At 44.1% G+C, this 26676-nt stretch overlaps 1 protein-coding gene across 1 annotated transcript in view; it reads right to left on the bottom strand.

Moving 5' to 3' along the window:
* LOC122931442 (tudor domain-containing protein 3-like) overlaps positions 1-26676 on the bottom strand; it is a 206425-nt gene that overhangs the window by 71149 nt on the left and 108600 nt on the right. The window contains exon 4 of the mRNA XM_044285514.1: positions 23197-23357. Coding sequence (XP_044141449.1) covers positions 23197-23357 — 161 coding nt within the window. The remainder of the gene's footprint in view (positions 1-23196; positions 23358-26676) is intronic.

The following is a 26676-nucleotide window of genomic DNA, read 5'->3' as shown; positions in this document are numbered from 1 at the left end:
AGCAGGGATAGGGAACCTCAGGCCCGAGGGCCATATGCGGCCCGAGGGACCATTTCATGTGGCCCCCCAGCCCCCTGCCAGAACAGATTGTGAAAATGCTAATGACCGCTTAGGCTGGGGGGCCTATTGTGGGTCTGATCTGAGGCTAGGGCGCCTATTGGGGGTCTCCGCTGAGACTGGGGGGTCTGATCTTAGTCTGGGGGAATCTGAGGTTGGGGGTGTGATCTGAGGCTGGGGGTCTGATCTAAGGCTGGGGAGGGTCTGATCTGAGACTGATGTAGGCTGGGGGGTCTGATAGGAGGCTGATGGAGGTGGGGGGCAGATCTGAGGCTGAGAAAGGGACAAAGGCCTGCAGTGGCAGGGAGAGTGAAAGCTGGGTGAACCCCTCTGGGTTTAGCTTGGCTGCCATTAATGCCAAATAAAGAACTAAATATAGAACATTCTCAACTTAAAAATTAGACTGCTATATGTGGTCAAAATGGCACAATTTCTTAAACTTACACCTAAGTCACTTATATTTTTGACCAAATATAGCAGTCAAATTTTTAGGTTGAGAATTTTGTATGGCCCCCGAACGAGGTTACAAATATCCAAATGGCCCTCGGCAGCAAAAAGGATCTCCACCCCTGCAATAGAGGAAGAGGCATAGCCACTTCCTCCATGCACTGCCTTGCGTTGAATGAGCACAGTAGAAGGCAGAAGCAGGTAATAAACCACTTCTGTCCTCACCCCCAGGTCTCCAGCTGTCACCGTCAGCTGGGGACCCAACCTGCTCCTGTTACAGTGCTGGAGCAGTAATCCAGCGCTGTACAGTGCTGTGATCAGCTGAGTTTGTGCTGGAGGTCTTGTGGGGGGCCGCAAACCTTGGTTCTGAGGGTCACAGATTGTTTATCCCTGCGCTAGAGGGAACATACGCAGCACTAAATTCATATATGAGGCTTTTCCATGGAAATAAAATGCTTCCTTAATATGCAGAGCATGTCCAATAAGCAGCAGTCTGGACGGGAATGTAGCTTTTCATTTGCTAGAAGCCAGAGTTCACTCATTTTTTTAAGTCGTCTATTACAATATTAATGTAGAATACTTCTGACAGACTAGTAAAACTTGTAAGGAGGTTTCATGAGAAAAATCATATTTGGAAATTTGTTCAGATAAGTTCAAGACTAAACAGAAAATCCTTCAAATATTGATAGAACAGAACTGCCAATGTTTTATCCTACATGGATGGTTTGCCAAGGAAACCGTATAAACAAAATTCATCAAACAAGATACACATGGTAGTTAAAACTTACATTAAGGAAGCTATCTGTTTCCGGGAGGAAAACGGAAAACACAGGGGATCAGCGTGAATATATTTTATTTTTTGTTGTTCAGCATTGATAGCCGGCGGATGCAGCGCTGCAACTTTGATTGTCCCAGTGGGGATCTGTTCAACCAGATGTAGTGGTAACATCTCATTAACAACACATGGCCACTGCAGCCAATCACTAGCATTACAGCAGCCAGAGTCAGGCCGGGAGAACTGGAAGTACTGATCCGTTTTAGGTTGATCCTGGTGCTGTCTCTTTAGCTTCTTAAGCACATAGCGCAGGCTGTTTAACCATCTCCCGTCACACTAACGCCGAAAGGCATCAGTGCGGCGGCTCTCCCAGGTCACGCTAACGCCGAAAGGCGTCATCTCGCGTGAGCCGAGATTTCCTGTGAACGCACGCTCACAGGAGCATGCGTTCACAGGATCGCAAGGTAATTGAGTTGATCTACAGCCTGCCAGCGGCGATCATTCGCTGGCAGGCTGTAGATGCGATATTTTTTTTTAACCCCAGAAAGGTATATTAGACGCTGTTTTGTTAACAGCGTCTGATATACCTGCTACCTGGTCCTCTGGTGGTCCCTTTTGCTTGGATCGACCACCAGAGGACAGGCAGCTCTGTAAGTAGCACCAAGCACCACACTACACTACACACACCCCCGTCACTTATTAACCCCTGATCACCCCATATAGACTCCCTGATCACCCCCCTGTCATTGATCACCCCCCTGTAAGGCTCCATTTAGACGTCCGTATGTGTTTTACGGATCCTCAAAACACGGACACCGGCAATGTGCTTTCCGGATTTTGCGGATCTGCACATTGCCAGAACTATATAGAAAATGCCTTTTCTTGTAGTTGGGGCAGGCAGAAAACGAGGAGAAATCTGTACTATTTTGGTGATCCCCCAAAAAATAACACCCAGTACTGGTTCTTCATACTTGTTCTATCCCGAGTATAGGTCATCAATCTTCCAAACCCAGAAAACCCCTTTAAACATCTACTGTCTGGATTGGTATATAAACTGGTGTATATTCCATTAAAAGGGATGGCTGTAATTAGAAAAAGGGGCCCTTTGCCCATGAATCAGAGACACTATTGCGCACAGACTGTATCAGATATTGCAAGTAAAAGTGGCCGAGATGCAATATCAGATGCACATCTTTTTCCTACTCCTTGGCAATATACTGTAAATGCCTACATAATAAGTGAGAATATCAGTATTCTGAAGCCTATTTTGAACGCATAGCCAAAATAGCTATGATATGCCTCAGATTCATAATTGCAAAGCCACTAAACTTAAATGGTACGTGGTTAATGTTCTGGAATATAACATTTTGCTGCTCAACTGAGAACTTATCCTGTAGAGCTATAAATTATTTGGCTGCAACTGTAACAACCAATCTGTACACTGGTTGTGTGGATCGTAATGAAAAATGCATATAAGTCTGTGGATCTTCTTCCCCTTCACCTTTTTTCCACTCCGCAGAAATATCTAATAGAAATATAACACCAAGTGGCTGAATAACTTAGGGACACGCTGAATTCAGCAATTTTTTTTGTTTGTTTTCAAGGACATTTCTATCATTTTTGATCATTTCTATGCAAGTCAGTTTCTGGGCGGCAAACAGTTTGGGACAGAGGCCAGGCTCCCATATGCCTATTTCCTATAATGGAAATATGAAATGTTTTTTAGCTAACAAAGCACATTTTAAGTAAACAATGTAGACGGTCAAATTCATCACTCATCTTTATGCTTCAGGAAGCCATGCCATTCACAGCAACCAGCACAAACTCTACTGTAATGGAGAAAGTCACTATGTACCAGGAGCTCCCATTCTAGTAGACTTGAGCTGTCCTTGTGTTACATGGACGTCCTTTTGTTGTGACCAGTCACAAACATTAAACAGCAGCTATTCAAATGAATGGCTGTCCACGTAACAATCCGATATTCCAGGTCTACAAGAGTGGTCACATATAATACAAATACACCCATCAATGACCATGCTGACAACATGCGGTAAATTGGAAGCCTTGGAACACGTGTAAGGTCGATAATAATTGTGAGTACTTCATGAATATTGTTTTATCATGTCTACAAAAACTGCACGGAAGGCCGAAAAAAAATCGAGAGGCCGAAAAAATCGTGAGTACTCTACGAACTTTGCTCTATTGTGCCCATACTAAATCTTTGGCATTAGAAAGTCCGCATGAATAATATATATGAACTTACGCATCATAAAATCGCGAGCACCTCATAAATACTGTCACACTGTGTCTATATCGAATGTTTTGAATAAGAAGGTTCGCATAAACGCAATACGCGAACATGCGATATACTTCTGAATATAAGACTGGCCGTTTAAATAAATGTGTACACTGAACTTTCAATTCGGCAAGTTTTCAAGCCATTACAACAGAATTGTGTAGCCTTTTGAAAGTTATCCAGCTACCTCTGCTTGCCTTAAAGGGGCCATACCCCTGTTTGCCTTAAAGGAGCCATTCACATTTTTAACATTTGATTAGCCATTAGTCATATATGTGAATTAACGTTTTCTATATATGAGTCTCAGGACTAATGTATGTATAATGTTTTAAATATTGAGCATTGGCCAATACATATTGTGTTATTGTATGTATAGGGAATTTTAAACCAATACATTTTAATACTGTTGCATCTGCGTGACCCCCGTATTTGTGAGCGCCAATCTAATTATCCAATACATTTTATCTGGTAAACGGGGGTTTAAACCAGATTGTGCACCTAACCAGACTTTCTTATATTCAGTAGAGCCATCCTTATCTGATTAACATTCCTGTAGTCGTTCGTTCCCAACAATCTGCCCGTGTAAAGGAGCAATTGATCGCGTTTCGCTCGTTCATCGGGTGAAACGGTCATTAGTTCTTGCAAGTCAATTATCGTTTCTGGGCAGTAGATCATGCGGTCTAAACATCACTCTGCTGCCCAGAAATGATGTGTATGAAGACAAGACTCTCTCTAAGGCTACATTCACACGACCGTATATGTTTTGCAGTCCGCAAATTGTGGATCCACAAAATACGGATACCGGCGGTGTGAATTTAACCAGCCCAATCACAGAAATGCCTACTCTTGTCCGCTACTGCAAACAAGAATAGGACATGCTCAATTTTTTGGTGTATGTTGTCGGCATCTTTTGCGGCCCCATTGAAATGAATGGGTCCGCACCCGTTCTGCAAAATTGCAGAAGCGATGTGGACCCAAAAATACAGTCGTATAAATGCACCCTTACTGTAGAGGTTATTGCTGTATGTAAATACAGCCCTTCACCTTCCATCAACAAGCAGCCGAGTGTCGGGAAGGAAAGCTTCTTCATAATCGGCTTCTTGCCCCGTCTAAATCCACCTTGAAGGCTCATGCACACCACCATTGTTGTTTTGCGGTCCGCAAATTGCGGATCAGCAAAACGCGGATACCGGCCGTGTGGTTTCTGCATCTTGCGGAACAGAACAGATGGCCCCTAATAGAACAGTTCTATCCTTGTCCGTATTGTGGACAATAATAGGACATGTTTTTATTTTTTTGCATTACGGTCTTGTGGACATAGAACACACACTGAGTCACTTAGTTTATTTTTGCAGCCCCACTGAAATGAATGGTTCCACTTACGGCCTGCAAAAAAAAAATAGAACGGACAAGAACAAAAAATACCCCTGTGTGCTTAAGCGCCTAACACTGAGTGAAACCCAGCAGCTGCACAAACCTTCTGACAACCGATAGCTCTTCTCTATACCGTTCCACTGCAACAATCAACAGCAGTGATTCAAGGGCTAGGTAAAGGGCATTTTCGACACAATGTAAACAAAACTGTTTCCATGAATTGATTGACAGCAGAGATTTTAAAAACCACAATTGAAACACAATCGGTAAAAAGAAAAAGTGTCAAAAATGTGGCACTGAACATAACATGGGATATAGAATATTCCTGGCTGCAAGAGCTGAAATTTTTTCCACTTTATAAGACGCACTCCCCAGCCCCCCCCCCCCCCCCCCCCCCAAAAAAAGTGTGTGTGTGGGGGGGGGGGGGGGGGAATGGCTGTGCGTCTTATAAAGAGAATACTAGTGAGCGCTTCATTATGGAAGCACTCACTAGTATGCTTTAGGTGCTGGGAGCAGGGAGCGAAGTGCTGCAAGCGCTTGTAATACTCACCCTCACGGTCTTCATTCCTGGGGCCGGCGCTGCACTGTCCTGAAAGCGTACAGCGTTGGGACATAGTGCGCGCACTATGACCCGACACTGCACACAGTCAGGTGACAGAGCAGTGCAGGCCGGGAAGACAGGGGAGCGCGACTTCTGCTGGAGGAGGAGAGGAGCAGTGGCGCAGGACAGGTAAGAGATGATTTTTATTTTAATCTGATTTGAGGTCTGATGGGGGTCTCACTATGTGGGCTGATATAAGGTCTGACATGAAGGGCTGATATGATGTCCTGATAAGGGGGTCAGATGTGATGTCCTGATATTTATGAGGGCCTGATCTGATGTCCTGATATTTATGGGGGCCTGATCTGATGTCCTGGTATTTATGGGGGCCAGATCTGATGTCCTGGTATTTATGGGGGCCTGATCTGATGTCCTGGTATTTATGGGGGCCTGATCTGATGTCCTGGTATGTATGGGGGCCTGATCTGATGTCCTGGTATGTATGGGGGCCTGATCTGATGTCCTGGTATGTATGGGGGCCTGATCTGATGTCCTGATATTTATGGGGGCCTGATCTGATGTCCTGATATTTATGGGGGCCTGATCTGATGTCCTGATATTTATAGGGGCCTGATCTGATGTCCTGATATTTATAGGGGCCTGATCTGATGTCCTGATATTTATGGGGGCCTGATCTGATGTCTTGATATTTATAGGGGCTTGATCTGATGTCCTGATATTTATGGGGGCCTGAACTGATGTGCTAATATTCTAATATTTATGGGGGCCTGATCTGATGTCCTGAAATTTATGGAGGTCTGATCTGATGTCTTGATATTTATGGGGTCTGATCTGAGGATCCAATATGAGGTCTGATGAAAAATATTTTTTTCTTATTTTCCTCCTCTTAAACCTGAGGTGAGTCTTATAAAGCGAAAAATACAGTATAATTCTCAGAAAGAATACATTTTGCTGGTAACGTGATGAACCTTAATTGTGTGGATGCTGCACTTATAATAATGAAATACAACACTGAAGCATAAAAAAAAGATTTACAGGACTGTAAGTATATTAGACAAGATTAGAAGGGAAGTTGTAGTCTTAAGTGAATATCTGACCTTCCCACCTTATGCATTTTATAGTCATAAACTTACACAGCCAATATGATAATGGGAATGAAAACAACAGAATCAAATTGCCATGTGAAGAAAGTAATGATGGAATCTATATTTAACATCCAAACCTACTCTGAAAAATGAAAGGCGAGCAACTAAATCAATCTTCCTTCACACCAGTTTTGATAAATCTTCCCAAATTTTTCTTCTACTAATAGAATTCTTCCCAAACAGTCCATGCATGCAATAAATTTTATAACAGGCCAACGATCGATTTATCGGACTGGGCTTGATACGATGATGTGGGGAGATTTATTAGAGTATCTTCACACGTCATATTTTCTGTGGCGGACTCTCAGATTTCCATTAATGTGCTGAGCTTTGCAGTTTGCACAGCCGCAGATCCGCATGAGGCTTAGCCCCACTCTCCAGCTGAAATAAGTGACATGCCACTTTATTTCGGGAAATTATCCTTCGGCATGTGAATGTGCTTGCAATAAAAAATAAATAAAATTCACACGCAAATTTTGGCAAGGAATATGTGTGGCAAAATGTGCATGAAATTACGTCAAGCCTTAAAAGTGATGTCTTGTGGGCCTTCACGGAGCCCAACTCCCCATTGTATAATCCACAAGTGGAAAATATACAGAATTTTTTGTCAGTGAGTTTTTTGGGGTGAATACTAATGAGCACTTCCATTATGGAAGCACTTATTAGTACATGAGGACCGGGAAGGGGCGAATGCAGTGCTCCCCTGGCTCTGTACTCACCGATTCCTGGTCTTCCCAGGCCGCTCGCTGTGCCGTTACAGCTCACTGTGCAAGGATGTTAGCGTGCTGTAACCTTATGTTGTGAGGGTCACAGCACAACGCATGGCAGGAAGAACAAGAAGGGAGCTGGATGACAGGAGAGGCGGCGGTGTTCGGAGCAGGAGAGGTACGTTCAATTTTATTTTCTCTGCTCTGTGCATGGGGTCATTCACATTGTGGCTCTGATCTGAGGTACGATTGGGGGTTATTCACATAGGTGTTCTGATCTGAGGTCTGATTGGGGGTTATTCACATAGGTGTTCTGATCTGAGGTCTGATTGGGGGTCATTCACATAGGTGTTCTGATCTGAGGTCTGATTGGGGGTCATTCACAATGGTGGTCTGATCTGAGGTCTGATTGGGGGTCATTCACAATGGTGGTCTGATCTGAGGTCTGATTGGGGGTTATTCACATTGGTGGTCTGATCTGAGGTCTGATTAGGGGTCATTCCAATGAGGGGTCTGTTCTGAGGTCTGAATGGGAGTCTTTTCACATTGGGGGTCTGATTGCAGGTCTTATGAGCACTAAGGGTCTGAGCTGAAGTCTGAATGAAGTCTTATTAACATTATTTGTTTATTTGGCTGCAGCAGTAATATGACATTTTCTGCAAACAATCATGGTATTTTGATTGCATACTTAAAGGGATTTACCACTTAAATAAAATATTTCCTAAATGCCCCTAAACTGCTTGCTATGACCAGGGGTGGACTGGATGCTTCAAGTGGGACTGGAAAAGAACTAAAAGGACCCCATATTGTAGGTGAACCCAAATTGCCAGGAGATGGGGAAACACAAGTAGGCAAGGATAACACAAGTAGACAGGACCGGCAATACTGTAGTGCAGCACAAAATACTGCCCTAGCAGAGTCCTGAGGACAGTGTTACAGCTGAATTCAGGAAGCCACCTGTGGCCGGCAGCCAAGTGCATAAGTATCTGATGCTCCTAGCATGAATTACTACTGAGAGCATGAGATTATTATGTATCCAGCTGGTGGCCATGATGAGGGCTCAGGCAGCCCTCTGGGCAACAGAGCTCCGTGAGCAGAGCGGCTCTCTGAAACAGCTGATCGATGTCACATGATGTATTGACGTCACGGACATGTGATATTGGACCATAATGTGATACCTTGGTGTGACTGACGGTCTCACCAATTGGAATAGAGGGTATAATTACAGAGCTAGACATGTGCTTTTGAAACAAGGAGGTGCTGAGCACATTTGAGATCAACCCGTCTGTCTGCCCATTCTCACGGTGGTATGTAAATATTATTCTGAGATGATTGGTTGGGTAATGTGGCAATCATGTATTTCGATAGGAGATTGGCCTTTACACCATTGTTGTTTATATCAATCACATCTCTGACTTTGATTGGTTAATAAGTGAATTTCATGTCATTTCCTAGTACTGTATAGGTTTGCAATATTTACTCTATTATGTATTAAAAAGACTATGGATTAGTTGAAACGTTGCACTATTTTTGCACTTTGTACCTGTATTGTACCATTTTCTAATAAAAGAAACCATGAAGGATATGCTGCTGACTTCTTTGTTTTTGAGGATAGGTCATCATGATCTTTTCCAGGATAACCCCTTTAAGGGGTGTTTAGGAAATATGTTTATAAGGTGGCCAACCCCTTTAAAAGTGCACCAATGTTACCTGCAGCATCGACAATAGTGTGTTAGGAAAAAGGCATGCTCATCCCTGAAATACACCAAACTGTACAAAAATAGTAAACCCAAAAACTTTTTGACTTATTCTATGGCAATCACCCTCAGTCTGAAGTTCTGAACTGGCCACAGTAATGTCACCTGACCACGCCTAATGCTTATAGGGCACATTGGTATTTTGTCTATAGTGGCAGCCTTTGGACCATGAGGTCTCTTGATGCTACATCTATAAGGTTTGCAATGTCACTGTATCCTAACCCTGCTTAAAAATGTCTGGATGCTGAGAAGTCCTTTTAGGACACTGTCCTATATAAACTCTATTATTTCTGCCCTGGCAGATTCCATATGCCAAAGGGCAGCGCAGTCATGTTACTATATCACATCATACAAATGTTGTGGTGATGGGTTTTTAGAATGAGGGACTGGGGCAGAATCAATCCAGATGTCATACTTGTCCTAACGTAGAAGCCATTTTTGGTATAGTGTCACAACAACTCTAAGAATACTTTTAAGAACACGTGAACACTACAATTTCCAATGATTTCACTGTGACCATTCCTGCTTGTAAGGTGAAAGGCAGCAGCTGGATCGGGCACTTGTACAGCGGTTCTTATCTGCGTGCCCCAGCCTCACCAGGGCCGTGATCTTGTATTGTAATTATGTAAGTGAATTCCTGCAGAGCGTTTGAAGCTATTAAACCGACACCTTTACAGAGAAGTAGCTGGCTATTCATTAATCAAAACCTCCGATCACCAGATAGCTCGCAATTACAGCATTTAATGAATAGCGCCAACCTCTAAGAATGCTTCAAAATCTGAACGTTGTAACACGCACAGGTATGAAGTGGCCACTTTCCCAATCACCTTGCAGGGCAGAGCTATTATACCAGGCCTGGATTCACACAATGCCGCTATGACAGATAACATCCCCTGGCGACATGTCAACTGTTTCCAGACAATGCTGGATAATTGTCTCGCATAAATTACAACTGCTGAAGAAAACAAAAATCTGCAGGATTCTTCAGCTGCTCCTTGCTTTTTATTTTTATAATTTTACAGAAAGGCTGTCATCCACAGATTTAGAGCAATATCTTTCTCCAAAAACAGCAGCCCATTATTAAGGGGTGAAAAAAATATCAAAAGGATAATAATTGAAAGGGGACATCGGGTGTTGTGTCATCGATACATAAGAGAAGAAGTCCGTAATCTAAGACTTCTACTTCTTACCAGAATGACAGGGCCCTTTTGGCACTGCTCAAACATTACGGCTACTGAAAACTTGACTCCCGACATGGCTATTGAAATCAATAACGGCACGCTGAGGATGTCACGCCATATTTGCAATAACTAAATTGGTTTTAGCCGGAATTCATTGATACAATGAATCTTCTCACAGTTACCTATGATGATTTGCCCTTGAAGCACAAAAAGTATGAACACAGTGAATAAGTGAGGCAGATGTTACCTGCGGATTTTATCTGGGGACTGCACTGACAAAATCCACCGTAGATTACAGCACTAGGCAGAAAATTGACCCGTCGTGTGGCTGTTGAAATCTGCCATAAATTTCACAAGGTAGACAGCAGCCCTTTTTTCCCCCTCACCCACAACAGCACCACGAGAGAGAGGCTCCACCCCCACAGACAGGAAACCTGAAGTACAAAAACGCGGAGGCTCTCCTCCCACTTCACTATGGTTTCCTGTCTGGAGGGAAGCCTTAAGTTCTCTGTGGCTTCTCCCTTGGGTGCCCCGATTACCTGTGGTCCTGCTATGGAGATGGGGGCATGTCATGCGCCGATGGGCGCTGTGACACAGTGAGGGGTTGTGTCTGGCAAGGCAAGTATTTTCCTCCCAGCACGTGCGGCTGGGCTGGTTTCCAGTCAGGTGAGGTCAAATATCGGACCGGAGTTTAAAGGGACACTGACAGGCCCAATAAGCATAATTATCTATTCATATGCATGCACAGGTCTTCTATTGTGTATTAAAAACAAGTCTAACTCCTATCCACCTTATGAACACTGCAAACTGATGTTTTATAACCTGATGTAATCGGTCTTCTTTCTGCCCGAGGGGCGGCATTTCAGCTTCACTTCTGCCCAGCCAGCCGCACCCCAACTGCCGTTTTGAAGCGCCACCCAGCTCATCAATATTCACTTCGCTGGGCGGCTTCTGCTGTCCCCGACGTTCCGAGACCCCGCGCATGCCCAGTAGAAAGCTATGGGATCTCAGAACGTCGGGGATAGCAGAAGCCGCCCAGCGAAGTGAATATTAATGAGCTGGGCGGCGCTTCAAAACGGCAGTTGGGGTGCGGCTGGCTGGGCACAGGTTATAAAACATCAGTTTGCAGTGTTCATAAGGTGGACAGGAGTTAGACTTATATGTTTTTAATACACAATAGAAGACCTGTGCATGCATATATATACAGGGAGTGCAGAATTATTAGGCAAATTAGTATTTTGACCACATCATCCTCTTTATGCATGTTGTCTTACTCCAAGCTGTATAGGCTCGAAAGCCTACTACCAATTAAGCATATTAGGTGATGTGCATCTGTAATGAGAAGGGGTGTGGTCTAATGACATCAACACCCTATATCAGGTGTGCATAATTATTAGGCAACTTCCTTTCCTTTGGCAAAATGGGTCAAAAGAAGGACTTGACAGGCTCAGAAAAGTCAAAAATAGTGAGATATCTTGCAGAGGGATGCAGCACTCTTAAAATTGCAAAGCTTCTGAAGCGTGATCATCGAACAATCAAGCGTTTCATTCAAAATAGTCAACAGGGTCGCAAGAAGGGTGTGGAAAAACCAAGGCGCAAAATAACTGCCCAAGAACTGAGAAAAGTCAAGCGTGCAGCTGCCAAGATGCCACTTGCCACCAGTTTGGCCATATTTCAGAGCTGCAACATCACTGGAGTGCCCAAAAGCACAAGGTGTGCAATACTCAGAGATATGGCCAAGGTAAGAAAGGCTGAAAGACGACCACCACTGAACAAGACACACAAGCTGAAACGTCAAGACTGGGCCAAGAAATATCTCAAGACTGATTTTTCTAAGGTTTTATGGACTGATAAAATGAGAGTGAGTCTTGATGGGCCAGATGGATGGGCCCGTGGCTGGATTGGTAAAGGGCAGAGAGCTCCAGTCCGACTCAGACGCCAGCAAGGTGGAGGTGGAGTACTGGTTTGGGCTGGTATCATCAAAGATGAGCTTGTGGGGCCTTTTCGGGTTGAGGATGGAGTCAAGCTCAACTCCCAGTCCTACTGCCAGTTTCTGGAAGACACCTTCTTCAAGCAGTGGTACAGGAAGAAGTCTGCATCCTTCAAGAAAAACATGATTTTCATGCAGGACAATGCTCCATCACACGCGTCCAAGTACTCCACAGCGTGGCTGGCAAGAAAGGGTATAAAAGAAGAAAATCTAATGACATGGCCTCCTTGTTCACCTGATCTGAACCCCATTGAGAACCTGTGGTCCATCATCAAATGTGAGATTTACAAGGAGGGAAAACAGTACACCTCTCTGAACAGTGTCTGGGAGGCTGTGGTTGCTGCTGCACGCAATGTTGATGGTGAACAGATCAAAACACTGACAGAATCAATGGATGGCAGGCTTTTGAGTGTCCTTGCAAAGAAAGGTGGCTATATTGGTCACTGATTTGTTTTTGAATGTCAGAAATGTATATTTGTGAATGTTGAGATGTTATATTGGTTTCACTGGTAAAAATAAATAATTGAAATGGGTATATATTTGTTTTTTGTTAAGTTGCCTAATAATTATGCACAGTAATAGTCACCTGCACACACAGATATCCCCCTAAAATAGCTAAAACTAAAAACAAACTAAAAACTACTTCCAAAAATATTCAGCTTTGATATTAATGAGTTTTTTGGGTTCATTGAGAACATGGTTGTTGTTCAATAATAAAATTAATCCTCAAAAATACAACTTGCCTAATAATTCTGCACTCCCTGTAGATAATTATGCTTATTGGGCCTGTCAGTGTCCCTTTAAGTGCCTTCCGGGATTTGGCATTACCTGGCTGTCCTTAAAGTATAACTGTCATATATATTTTTTTTTTTTGGAGTATTGGATTGTGGTGATTAATATCTCCTTGGTGGCCCCATTTAAACTTTTCACTGTGTACTCAATTACCCCTTAATTCCACAGTTTTGTTCCGTGTACTACCTACTTTTACCTGTGCTTAAAATCAGGTTGCTAGGCAGGGTCCGTCTATGTGTTGAAGGACGGAGGACGCAGAAGCACGCAGCGTGCAAGGTCACATTCCTGACAGCCAGGGACTGTAAGTAAATGATTAAAGCCAGGTCCTCCCCAGCAGCTGATAACAGTGCCTGGGCTGTGTGCACTTCTCCCTGTCCCTGCGCTTGGCAGACGCTCCCTCACTCAGCAGAGCTGGACAATGCAGAGTTGAAGCAGCGCAGACCAGGGAAGGGAGATCTGCCATCTGCTCAGTGTATAAATGAAAGCAACATGTGGTAAGAGGACCCCTTTGTGCTGCAGGAGATTAACCCTTTAGGGGGGAGGGCTCTGGTTACTGACACTTTTGGGGGGCTATTGTTACTGGCTAGTGAGGGCAGGCGGGATTAGCCTCAGGGTGAGGGCAGTGGCGGCCATCTTAACTGAATAGTGAAATTGCAGTTTTATGCAGACTGGTTGCTAAGGGATGAATCTTATAAAATTTGGGGTAAGTCAGTCTAATAGTAACTGATTCTGGAATATCATGTTATTAGTAACTACATATATGAAAATTGAAATTAGGGTCTAAGTGTGACAGTTATCCTTTAAATAGGCAGCTGAGCTCAGCAGAGAGGTCTCTGTTTTTGGGATCTCAGGCTTTGTGCCATGCTGGAGGGCTAAGACCCGCACGCTGGGGAAACACGCCACCTAAAGCCTGCCGTGGACTACGAACTGCCAGCAAGGTGACTTGTGTTATATGAACTTTCCATTGTGTGTGAGATAACACCAAAACTGCAAAGTTATGTGCAATTGCCTCAAGTCTGAATAAACACTGACATTTTGAGTTAAGAACTTGTATTTTGCCTCTGTACTGTGCCCGCTTACCCTATCTACCAGAGCTAAACCCCACACAGCGCGCAGAGGCGCGATAGCCGGTGTGGAGGGCTTGGAAGCGCTATGGGGCATATATTCTTGGTGGCATTGTTGCGCACCTTAGGCATTCAGTTACGAGGCCCAGGGGAGGAGCAGTAGCTTTTGGAAGCCTGAGTGGCTTAACAGGAAGCGGAAGATGTCCCTGAGTGAGTCCTGGAACAGAAGTGCCGGATGTGTGCAGCGCGCTTGGTGAGGACTTCAGGGTAGGCACTTAAAAGGCGCGCAACCCGAATGTAGTTGCCAGCGGGTCATATGGGAATAAACATATGAGATATCTCCTGGCGGGTTTCCTGTCTACATCCCGGATTATGAGTATTGGAACCTGTGGCAAGCTACTATGGAGGAAGACAAGAAGGACACACACTCCAGCTTCGGTACCTGAAGAGGAGTGAGCGGCCTCTGGCCATATTTTTTCTCACTAAATAGTCCTATATTAATGAGATATATATTACAGGGTAAACCTAAGAAAGTCTCATCTAAAAAGAAGAATAAGGAGTGTGCCCTATATAGAGTCCCTTTATCTTCTGAATATATGAAGAAGTTATGTCAGATTTGCATCAACAAGAATAATGACGGAGGAATCACCATCCTTTTATAAGAACCTCCAGACTTCAGTCAGGTCTGAGGTTAGCTCCTCTTTGAAAATCAGGGGGTCAGAAGAAGCAGAGATCCAAGAGAAGTCAGCAGAATGAGCAGGTGGATTCCCCTGATTAAGAACAGTAGCAGTTTTTTTTCAGTGGAAGATCCAGGTTCTGATTGATCATCTTATTCTTCTGGGGAAGAGGAAAAGATATCGGAAAGACCTTTTTTTCCCAGAAGAAGATATTGACCGACTAGTAAAAGCAATAAAATCGACCATGGGAATTGAAGATTCTGTGCAAGATATCATGTTTGGGGGGTCTTGAAATTAGGCATCAGAGATGTTTTCCGGTCCATAAGAATATAACGTCTTTAGTTAAGGGAGAGTGGAATAACCCCTATAAGAGTGTATATTTCTAAAAACTTAAAAAGAAAATACCCCTTTTCTGAAACAGATTGTGCCCCTTGGAACAAGGCTCCTAAAATAGAGGTAGCTATTTCTAAAGTAACTAAGAGGTCATGTCTATAGACAAAAAAGCAGATGGGTTTTTAAAGGGTGCCTGGGAGGCTTCTACATCCTCCTTTAGACCCTCTATAGCAGGGATGCCCAACCTGTTGCCCTCTAGCTGTCGCAAAACTACAAATCCCAGCATGCCCAGATAGCCTACAGCTATCAGTCTACAGGGTATGGTCGGAGTTGTAGTTTTACAACAGCTGGAGGGCTGCAGGTTGAGCATCCCTGCTCTAAAGAATCCACTTGTACAGCCCGCTCTTTAATTACATACTAACATAGTATATAAGGCCGAAAAAAAAGACATTTGTCATTCCAGTTCGGCCTGTTATCCTGCAAGTTGATCCAGAGGAAGGAAAAAAAAAAAAAAAACCCTGTGAGGTACAAGCCAATTTTCCCCACTTAAGGGGGAAAAAATTCCTTACCAACTCCAATCAGGATCAATTACCCCTCTCTAATAGCTATAGCCTGTAACATTATTACACTCCAGAAATACATCCAGGCCCCTCTTGAATTATTTTAGTGTACTCACCATCACCACCTCCTCAGGCAGAGAGTTCCATAGTCTGACTGCTCATACTGTGAAGAATCCTTTTCTATGTTTGTGTACAAACCTTCTTTTCTCCAGACGCAGAGGGTGTTCCCTCATCACAGTCACAGTCCTGGGGATAAATAGATGATGGGAGAGATCTCTGTACTGTCCCCTGATATATTTATACATAGTAATTAGATCTCCCTTCAGTCGTCTTTTTTTCTAAAGTGAATAACCCTAATGTTGATAATCTTTCAGGGTACTGTAGTTGCCCCATTCCAGTTATTACTTTAGTTGCCCTCCTCTGTACCCTCTCAAGCTCTGCTATGTCTGCCTTGTTCACAGGAGCCCAGAACTGTACACAGTACTCCATGTGTGGTCTGACTAGTGATTTGTAAAGTCGTTTTCTGAATTAGAAGACCAGATAAAGAATAGATGTCCTAGGGAAGAAATTCTGGCAGGGCTGCTCACTATAAGGAAAGTGGCTGATTTCTTAGTGGATGCTTCTGCATATGCGATTAGGCTCGCTGCTAGGTCTTAAGCTCCCGCTAACTCTGCCTGTAGGGCTTTGTGGCTGAAGGGTTGGAATGGAGACCTTATTTCCAAGAAAAGGCTGTCCCTTGTGAAGGAGAATATCTCTTTGGTCCAGCTTTAGATGAGCTTTTAGAAAAGGCTGCTGCTAAGAAAAGGAAATTCCCAATTCAGAGTTTTAGTAGGGGAACATTTGACCGTTCCTTTAGTCCCTTTCATTCCTTTCGAGGTAATAGAGAGGGAGACAAAAAAGACAAGGATTCCAAATTTAGATCACAAAGGAGAGGTGGAGGAAAGTTTTTCTTTGGCCAGTCCTTTGGTGATAAGAAAAACTCAGGAGACCAAAAATGATGCCAGGATTCCTGTAGGAGGAGGAGGAAGAAGGTTAACCGGTTTTCTTCCAGCGTGGCAAAAAATGTCAAACAGTTCATGGATTTTGGTTACCATAGGCTTAGGTTTAAAATTGGAGTTTCATACTCCTCCTCCTGCAAGGTTTGTAGTCACAAAGACTGCTGGAGAAAGAAATGGTTCTATAGTCCAAGAAGTGATGGAATTGTTAAAAGAGGTCTTGATTCTAGTTCCAGGGGGACAGGAGGGAGAAGGTTTTTATTCTCATCTCTTTCTGGTGATAAAAAAAATTAAAAAAAAAGACGGTACCTTCAGAACAATCATAAATTTCAGAAAGCTAAATGGATTCTTACTCTTAAAAAGATTCAGGATGGAGACAGTAAAATCAGCAATAAACCTGTTCTATCCAAAACTTTTTCATGGCAGTACTGGACTTAAAAGATGCCTGCTTTCCCGTCCCTATTCATCAGGACTATCAAAAGTATCTCGGTGGAGCTAGAGGGAGTGATCAGACATCTACAATTTCAGGCCCTTCCCTTTTGGTTCCCCATCGCACCAATAGTATCTACAAAGGTGATCTCGGAAATAGCAGCACATATCAGAGAGAAAGATATTCTCTTTATTCCTTATCTGGATGACTTTCTGATAGTAGGAGATTCCTGGGAAGTCTGCAGTAGGGCAGTACAGGAGGTGTCTCAGATTCTGATGGAGATGGAATGGATCCTGAACAAGGAAAAGTCAAGAACAGAACCCTTGCAGTGTCAACATTTTCTTGGATTACTGCTGGATTCGAGAGTGCAGAGGCGTTTCCTGACAGAGAAAAAAAATTCTGAAAATATGTATGTCTAAACTACAGATGAAAGCCCTCGGGGTTGGGGGGCTCATATTCTAGATCTTTCAGTTCAAGACTTATGGAGGAGCAGTCAGAAGTCTGCCTGCTCAAATATGAAAGAACTTATGGCAATGAAGTTTGCAATATTGCAAACTCTTCCGTTAATCTCAAACAGGCATCTCAGAATCATGTCAGACAACAGCACGGTAGTCTCTTATATAAACAAACAAGGAGGTACCAGGAGCAGAAGTCTGATGTTGATGACTAGAGAGATTCTTCATTTAGCAGAACTGCATTGTAGTTCAGTTTCAGCAATTCACATCAAAGGCTCGGAAAATATCCAGGCAGATTTTTAAGTCTGCATTTAATTTCCCAGGGAGAATGGAGTCTAAGCCAGAAAATTTTCCATAGAATTACAGACAGTTGGGGGACTCCTTCAATAGATCTTTTTACTACTAGTCCAAAACAACAAAGCAAGGAATTTATTTTCTCTATCTCCAGAGAGATCCCCCTGTGGTTTGGATGCCTTCCTTCAGAGTTGGAATTTTTCTTCTGGGGTATGCCTTCCCTCCCTTCCCCTTAATTCCCAGGGTATTGCAGAAGATAAGGGAGGATCGTGCTCGGGTGATCTTGATAGCTCCATTCTGGCCCAGGAGTACATGGTGTACTTGGCTGAGGAAAATGTCGGTGACAGGTCCGTGGGTCCTTCCAGAAGTCCACGACCTTCTGTCTCAAGGGCCAATGTTTCATCCGCAGATAAAGAGCCTCCATCTGAAGGCATGGAATTTGAGAGGTTCCTGCTTAATTAATACCCTCTTGAAATATAGGAAGAAAGTGCCGCTTTCTATTTATGCCAGAATCTGGAGGAAATTCCTTAGTTTTGCTGATCTAGATTTTAGGGACATCCCCCTCACAGGCTCCAATATATCACCTATTAGAATTCCTTCAGAGAGGCACACAGTTAGGATTATCTCCTAGCACAGGGATGGCCAACCTGAGGCTCTCCAGATGTTGCAAAACTACAACTCCCAGCATGCCCAGACTGCCAACAGCTATCAGCCTACAGCAGGGCATGGTGGGAATTGTAGTTTTACAACAGCTGGAGAGCTTCAGGTTGGCCATGCCTGTACAAGCACCTTGAAGGTCCAAGTTTCGGCACGCTCAGCTATATTTAGTGAAAATATATCATCAGATCCATGGGTATCTAGGGATTTTAGGTCCATCTCACGGTCTTCCCTGCATTTTTCACCCAGGGTATCTCCTTGGAATTTAAACCTAGTCCTGAATGCCCTAACAAAACCTCCCTTTGAGCCTATTGAAGAGATTTTGGTCAGGTTCTTATCCTTCAAGCTATGCCTCTTAGTGGCTCTAACATTGGCCCGTAGGATTAGTGAACTTCACTGTATTTCCATAAATCTTCCTCACTACCATATTAGAGGATCATTTAGCCGGATCCAGCATTCCTTCCTAAGGTAGCTTCCAGGTTTCACAGGTCCCAGTCGATTGTACTTCCAACTTTTTATCAGTCACCATCTTCTGAGAGGGAAGAATCCTACCACTGTCTTGATGTTAGAAGGTGTCTGATTCAGTATTTGTCCAAGACTAAAGACTGGAGGAAGTCTTCCTCGATGTTTGTTGTTTTTCAGGGGAAAAGAAAAGGCCAGGTGTCATCAAAGAATACTTGGATTACATCGGCAGTGCCATTGGCTTATTCTTCGTCAGGGATGTCTCCCCCTGAAGACCTTAGGGCTCACTCTACTAGGGCTATATCCACCTCTTGGGCTGAAAGGGCTGCTGTATCTATTGAGGATATCTGTAAAGCGGCTGTGTGGTCTTCTCAGACTACCTTTTTCAAACATTACCGTTCACAGTTAGACTCTTCTTCTGACTTAACTTTTGCTACTAAGGTGCTTTCGGCTGTCAACCCACCCTAAGTGTCTCCTTGGTTTTCACTCTTGTGGTGCTGTCGTGGGTGAGAGGAAAAATTAAGATTACTCTTACCGTTAAGTGGATTTTCGTGAACCCACGACAGCACCCTTATTTCCCATCCCTGTTATTTTGTTGGTTGGTACACGTGTTGGGTGTTGCTAAAAATAAAAAATATTAGTTACAATAAGTTTGGGCGGCGTTTCCGCTCATCTTTGGAAAGATATACTGTGGTGGGAGGAGAGCCTCCGCCTTTTTGTACTTCAAGTTTCACGCCTGTGGGGGCGGAGCCTCTCTCTCATGGTGCTGTCGTGAGTTCAGGAAAATCCAATTACCAGTTAGAGTAATCTTCATTTTCTGTGGATTGGTGTGCGTCCCTCAGATCCCACAGAACACATTCACCAAAGAATAGAAACAGCACACAGTCTGCTGTCTTTCTGCAGTCTTGTTGTGGATTTTCTCTACTGAATACAAGAATCCAAAATCAAATTCTAGCACTGCAGATATTGCTGTGTGGATGACCTGTAGATTTTCCTCTAGATTATTTTAATAATAAAAAAATTAAAATAAATGAAAAACCAAAATAAAATGTAGTACATTCAACTTATCATTGCCCTGGCACTTCTGATCCGTCACCAGCCAATAGGACGGCTGGTAATGGATGGAGCCAGGTGTATAGAGTCCGTTGGGGGACTAGAGTAGCGTCAAGAGAACGGTAAGTTGAATATACTGCTTATTTTTTTTATTAAAGTGTCAAAACTTTTGATTAGTCAGAGACGTATAAAAAAGTTTTGATTGGTTGGGATCTGAGTGCTGAGAGCTACACCGATCCATAGCGCGATCTCACTCCTTTCAGAAGGAGACGGAAGCAGGAAGGGTCATAGAATATGGATTTCCATTACGTGTGAACTTACCCATAAAAGTGTTTGTGCCCTGGTAGCATGTTACTGCACTTCCACATGAGGCATGAAAGACATTTCCCATGAATTGTGTATTATAGCAATTACTCCTTTTAGGAGCAATCTGAAAGCAGAGTCAGGTAAGTTCTAGAAAGCAGAGGTAAGTTCTAGACTTGACAGCGGTGAATCAATGGATGTCGTATATCTGGATTTCTCCAAAGCATTTGACACTGTACCACATAAAAGGTAAGTATATAAAATGAGAATGCTCGGACTGGGAGAAAACGTCTGTATGTGGGTAAGTAACTGGCTCAGTGATAGAAAACAGAGGGTGGTTATTAACGGTACACACTCAGATTGGGTCACTGTCACTAGTGGGGTACCTCAGGGGTCAGTATTGGGCCCTATTCTCTTCAATATATTTATTAATGATCCTGTAGAAGGCTTGCATAGTAAAATATCAATTTTCGCAGATGACACTAAACTGTGTTAAGTAATTTACACTGATGAGGACAGTATACTACTACAGAGGGATCTGGATAGATTGGAGGCTTGGGCAGATAAGTGGCAGATGAGGTTTAACACTGACAAATGTAAAGTTATGCACATGGGAAGGAAAAATGCAAAACACTCGGTAACACTGACAAGGAAAAAGATCTAGGAATTTTAATAAACAGCAAACTAAGCTGCAAAAACCAGTGTCAGGCAGCTGCTGCCAAGGCCAATAAGATCATGGGTTGCATCAGAAGGGGCATAGATTCCCGTGATAAGAACATAGTCCTACCACTTTACAAAGTTAGCTAGTCAGACCACACATGGAGTACTGTGTACAGTTCTGGGCTCCTGTAAACAAGGCAGACATAGCAGAGCTGGAGAAGGTGCAGAGGAGGGCAACTAAAGTAATAACTGGAATGGGGCAACTACAGTACCCTGAAAGATTATTAAAATTAGGGCTATTCACTTTAGAAAAAAGACGACTGAGGGGAGATCTAATTAATATGTATAAATATATCAGGGGTCAGTACAGAGATCTATCCCATGATCTATTTATCCCCAGGACTGTGACTGTGACGAGGGGACATCCTCTGCGTCTGGAGGAAAGAAGGTTTGTACACAAACATAGAAGAGAATTCTTTACGGTAAGAGCAGTGAGACTATGGAACTCTCTGCCGGAGGAGGTGGTGATGGTGAGTACAATAAAGGAATTCAAGCGGGGCCTGGATGTATTTCTGGAGCGTAATAATATTACAGGCTATAGCGACTAGAGAGGGGTCGTTGATCCAGGGAGTTAGGGCTCTTTCACACCTGCGTTATTGTCTTCCGGCATAGAGTTCCGTCGTCGGGGCTCTATGTCGGAAGAATCCTGATCAGGATTATCCTAATGCATTCTGAATGGAGTGAAATCCGTTCAGGATGTCTTCAGTTCCGGAACGGAACGTTTTTTTGGCCGGAGAAAATACCGCAGCATGATGCGCTTTTTGCTCCGGCCAAAAAAACTGAAGACTTGCCGCAATGCCCATTGAAAGACATTGATCCGGATCCGGCCTTAAAGAGGACCTTTCACTACTCTACAAACTAAAAACTAACTATACCTGTGGGCAGAGCGGCACCCAGGGGTCCCCCTGCACTTACTAGTAAGTCTAGGCGCCGCTCCGTTCGCCCGGTATAGGCTCCGGTGTCTGCGCTCCCTCTGACTAATTTCTTGTAGGAGGCGTGCCACTTGCTGCACTGCTGGCCAATCGCAGCGCACAGCTCATAGCCTGGCTATGAGCTGTGCGCTGCGATTGGCCAGCAGTGCAGCAAGGGACACGCCTCCTACAAGAAATCAGTCAGAGGGAGCTGAGACACCAGAGCCTATACCGGGCGAAGGGAGCGGCGCCCAGGCATACTAGTAAGTGCAGGGGGACACCTGGGCGCCGCTCTGCCCACAGGTATAGTTAGTTTTTAGTTTGTAGAGTAGTGAAAGGTCCTCTTTAAGCTAAACGTCGTTTCGGCGCATTGCCAGATACGACGTTTAGCTTTTTCTCAATGGTTACCATGGCTGCCGGGACGCTAAAGTCCTGGCAGCCATGGTAAAGTGTAGCGGGGAGCGGGGGAGCAGCATACTTACCATCCGTGCGGCTCCCGGGGCGCTCCAGAGTGACGTCAGGGCGCCCCAGGCGCATGGATGACGTGATCGCATGGCACGTCATCCATGCGCATGGGGCGCTCTGACGTCATTTTGGAGCGCCCCGGGAGCCGCACGGATGGTAAGTATACCGCTCCCCCACTCCTACTATGGCAACCAGGACTTTAATAGCGTCCTGGGTGCCATAGTAACACTGAAAGCATTTTGAAGATGGATCCGTCTTCAAATGCTTTCAGTACACTTGTGTTGTCCGGATCCGGCGTGTACTCCACTTGCCGGAAAAACGCAAGTGTGAAAGAGGCCTTATTCTGATTGCCTGATTGGAGTCGGGAAGGAATTTTTTATTCCCCTAAAGTGGGGAAAATTGGCTTCTACCTCACAGTTTTTTTTTTTGCCTTCCTCTGGATCAACTTGCAGGATAACTGGATGGACAAATGTCTTTTTTCGGCCTTATGTACTATGTATGTTAGTTGTTTGAAGATAACCAATGCCTAATGCACTGTATGTATTATCCAAGCTACTACTTAAACTGAGCAATTTCAGGCAATATGGGGGACCACACAATGGAACTGCTTTTCATGTCATTGCTTTGAAAATCAATATGTTTACAACACAAGCACAAAAATTCAAATGTCTTTTGTGTCAGATCACGTGGTTCAGTATGTTTTCAGTACGCACGTTTACAGGGAAGCCTCTTACCTGACTTTTGACAGGTGATTAAACTCTATGGCCGTGCACGATGTATGCCCATCCGTCATCTGCAAACGTAGCATTCGAGGAGCTGCCTGAGATTCCTCATTGTCTTTTGGTGCAGATACATTACGGATTTTCTGAATTTGCAGAACACATGGACCATCTATCTGGAATAGGTAGAACGGATTTAGAAAAAAAGCAATCATATGCATAAGCTCCAGTTTGAAAACATAAGAAGCTACAACTAACCCCAGGAAACGAAGACCGTGTTGGGTCTTTGGGTTAGTAAAGGGAACCTGTCAGCATCAAAATGGACCATAAACCACCAGCAGTACCTTACAGCTTGATATCAGGAGATTTTGCGCATGCGCGGAACGATCACCTTACAGACGCCTGTGTATTGATCCATGTGTACTTGGCTTCAGCAAGTCAATGCGCACAGTCACAGGATCAGAAGCGCCTGCATATTGACTCACTGACACCAAGTACACTACTACAGGGATCAATGCGCAGGCTCCAGACAAGAGACCATATGGTGCATGCATGAAATCTCAGGATGGAATCGCGTCTCAAAGAAACTAAAAGCCCATCAATCAAATGTGAAGGAGCGGGATGGTGGCAAAGTGAGCTCCAAGCGTGACTTCAAGAACCCAATTTGCATACGACCTGCGGGGGAATAAAAGTTGTTTTACAGCGACCATGCACCTCGGACATCTTACACTTTAGAAACCCGATGTCAATGGTTGCAAGGTACTGCTAGCGGTAATTGTCCATTTTGGTGCTGACCGGTTCCCTTTAACTAGAGGATACGATTGCTAGTATTATGGGGAACTAGAGAGACTTCTTGAAGAAAGGTATCGTGCACAGTATAGAAAATATCCGCAGTTATGAGGTGATAACACAGATATACCACATAACCTACACACCATGTCACTACAGGGTACATGCGCTGGGGTGTATACAATCTACAATCGGAAGCTTATGTCGAGTCTTGTATTAACAATTCTGCTGGTAGCTACTGAGGCACTCCGCACCCTGGTCAGATACACCTCGAACAGCATCGTTGTAGGAGGACGTATGTCTTTTTTACAGATTTCTGAACAAATGCAAACTGACTAATCAAAGCCTGTGAACACACTGAGCCAGCAGGGTACGCTGGGAGAGGTCAGCTCTGAAGCCAGCAGAAGGTAAAAAATAGAATTATTATTTTATGACAGTAAAGGGCAATATTCCACAGGTTATAAATGTCTGAACACTGGGGCCCCCACTGATTACTAGAATGGCTCCCCAAAAATCCGTTTTTACAGTGTATATAGAATGACAGCTAAAATCTAAAATGAAAACAGCAGCTCAATGCTGGTCATTGTTCACATTCGTGTTTACTGCTGTACAGGACAGGATCAGTGATTTTTATTTAATTCCTGATGTAACAATAGTATACTGAATTTACTAAATCCAGGTCCTAGAAACGTTCACCTTCTATCCGGGCAAGGCTGAGTTCAGGGTTCAGCTTTCTGTTCTCCAGCTCCTTTACAGGACAGATTTGGCGCATAACTAGGTTTCCGCTCAGAGGAAGATTTATGAAGCGGAGACAAAAGTCCTGCATGCACGATTCCTGGTGGTACCAGTGTATATATGGAGAGCTCCTGGAGCGCAAAGTGATGGAAGGGAAACATGCCTGTGTACATCGCTGGAGAATAGGCAGGCGCTATATCAGAAACAGGCTGTCTTCATTCACTGAGAATGACTGGTAGCATCTCATCATCTCCATTCTGCAATCATTACCTACCTGTGGAGGTCACTGTTAAAGGGGCGGGGCGCTGTGGAGGTCACTGTTAAAGGGGCGGGGCGTTCACTGTGGAGGTCACTGTTAAAGGGGCGTTCACTGTGGAGGTCACTGTTAAAGGGGCGTTCACTGTGGAGGTCACTGTTAAAGGGGCGTTCACTGTGGAGGTCACTGTTAAAGGGGCGTTCACTGTGGAGGTCACTGTTAAAGGGGCGTTCACTGTGGAGGTCACTGTTAAAGGGGCGTTCACTGTGGAGGTCACTGTTAAAGGGGCGTTCACTGTGGAGGTCACTGTTAAAGGGGCGTTCACTGTGGAGGTCACTGTTAAAGGGGCGTTCACTGTGGAGGTCACTGTTAAAGGGGCGTTCACTGTGGAGGTCACTGTTAAAGGGGCGTTCACTGTGGAGGTCACTGTTAAAGGGGCGTTCACTGTGGAGGTCACTGTTAAAGGGGCGTTCACTGTGGAGGTCACTGTTAAAGGGGCGTTCACTGTGGAGGTCACTGTTAAAGGGGCAGACACTGTGGAGGTCACTGTTAATTAAGGGGGCATGGGCCACTATTAAAGGGGCAACTGCTGTGGAGGTCACTTAAAGGGAACCTGTCACCTGGATTTTGGGTATAGAGCCGAGGACAGGGGTTGCTAGATGGCCGCTAGCACATCCGCAATACCCAGTACCCATAGCTCTGTGTGCTTTTATTGTGTAAAAAAAACTGAATTACCCTGAGACGAGTCAGAGCTTGAAAGTATGACTCTTCTCTGGTCACACAAGTAAGAAATGACTTATGTTCATTTGCATAAAAGGCGGGAAGTAAAAAATAAAATGCATAATACTTATTGAATTTGTCTGCAAATGAAATTAAAAGTGTAATTTATATGTTTAGGGTAACACAGTGAACATTTAGAAACGCTCAGTGAGGGTAGCATAGTAGCGGCGACAGGTTCCCTTTAAGGCAGCAGGGTACTGTGGAGGTCACTGTTAAGGGAGTGAGGAGCTGTGAAACTCACTGATAAAGGGGCGGGCTGCTGTGAAGGTCAAAGTTAAGGGGCTGGGCTGCTGTGGAGGTGCCATTTTAAAGTGGCGGGGCACTGTGGGAGGGGTCAGTGTTAAGGGGTGGGGGACTGTGGAGTTCACTGTTAAAGGGGCGTTGTGCTGTAGAGGTCACTGTTATGGGGGATACTGTCGATATCTTTTAACGACACACACAAACATTAAATGAAATAGATGAAATATACCTGTATGAAGCCGGGTCCTTCTGCTGGTGTTATCATAAAATATCTGCAGCACATTTTTCAAAAACCACTCAAACAATAGTATAATAGGAGATTGCAGCAGGTATGGGAGGGAAGTGACTTGTAGGTGAGAATACCAGCAGAACATACAGCATGATCTCATAGCATCCGCTACTTGTCCATTCTGAATGTGTGGGTACATTCAACCTTGTACTGTGGAAATCAATTTGCAACCTATTGATCCATTGTGATCAAGATCCACACAAGTAGTGTATGAAGAGAGTATTCATCGCACTGAAGAGAGAAAATGCATTATGTTCTTGCTGTATCATTTCATTATAGGTTACAGTGTGCCAATCTGAAAGTCGGTGCTACCCCTCTCACTAGATGGGGTGAAGGCAGCCATTATTATTATAGCTGCTAGAAAATACATTGTATCTGATCCAGAAATTACAGCACATTACCACCA

Source organism: Bufo gargarizans, chromosome 3 (genome assembly GCF_014858855.1).
Source record: "Bufo gargarizans isolate SCDJY-AF-19 chromosome 3, ASM1485885v1, whole genome shotgun sequence".
Taxonomy (NCBI): Eukaryota; Metazoa; Chordata; class Amphibia; order Anura; family Bufonidae; genus Bufo; species Bufo gargarizans.
The sequence above is the reverse complement of the archived record's forward strand: the minus strand, read 5'-3'. Positions and strand labels throughout refer to the sequence as shown.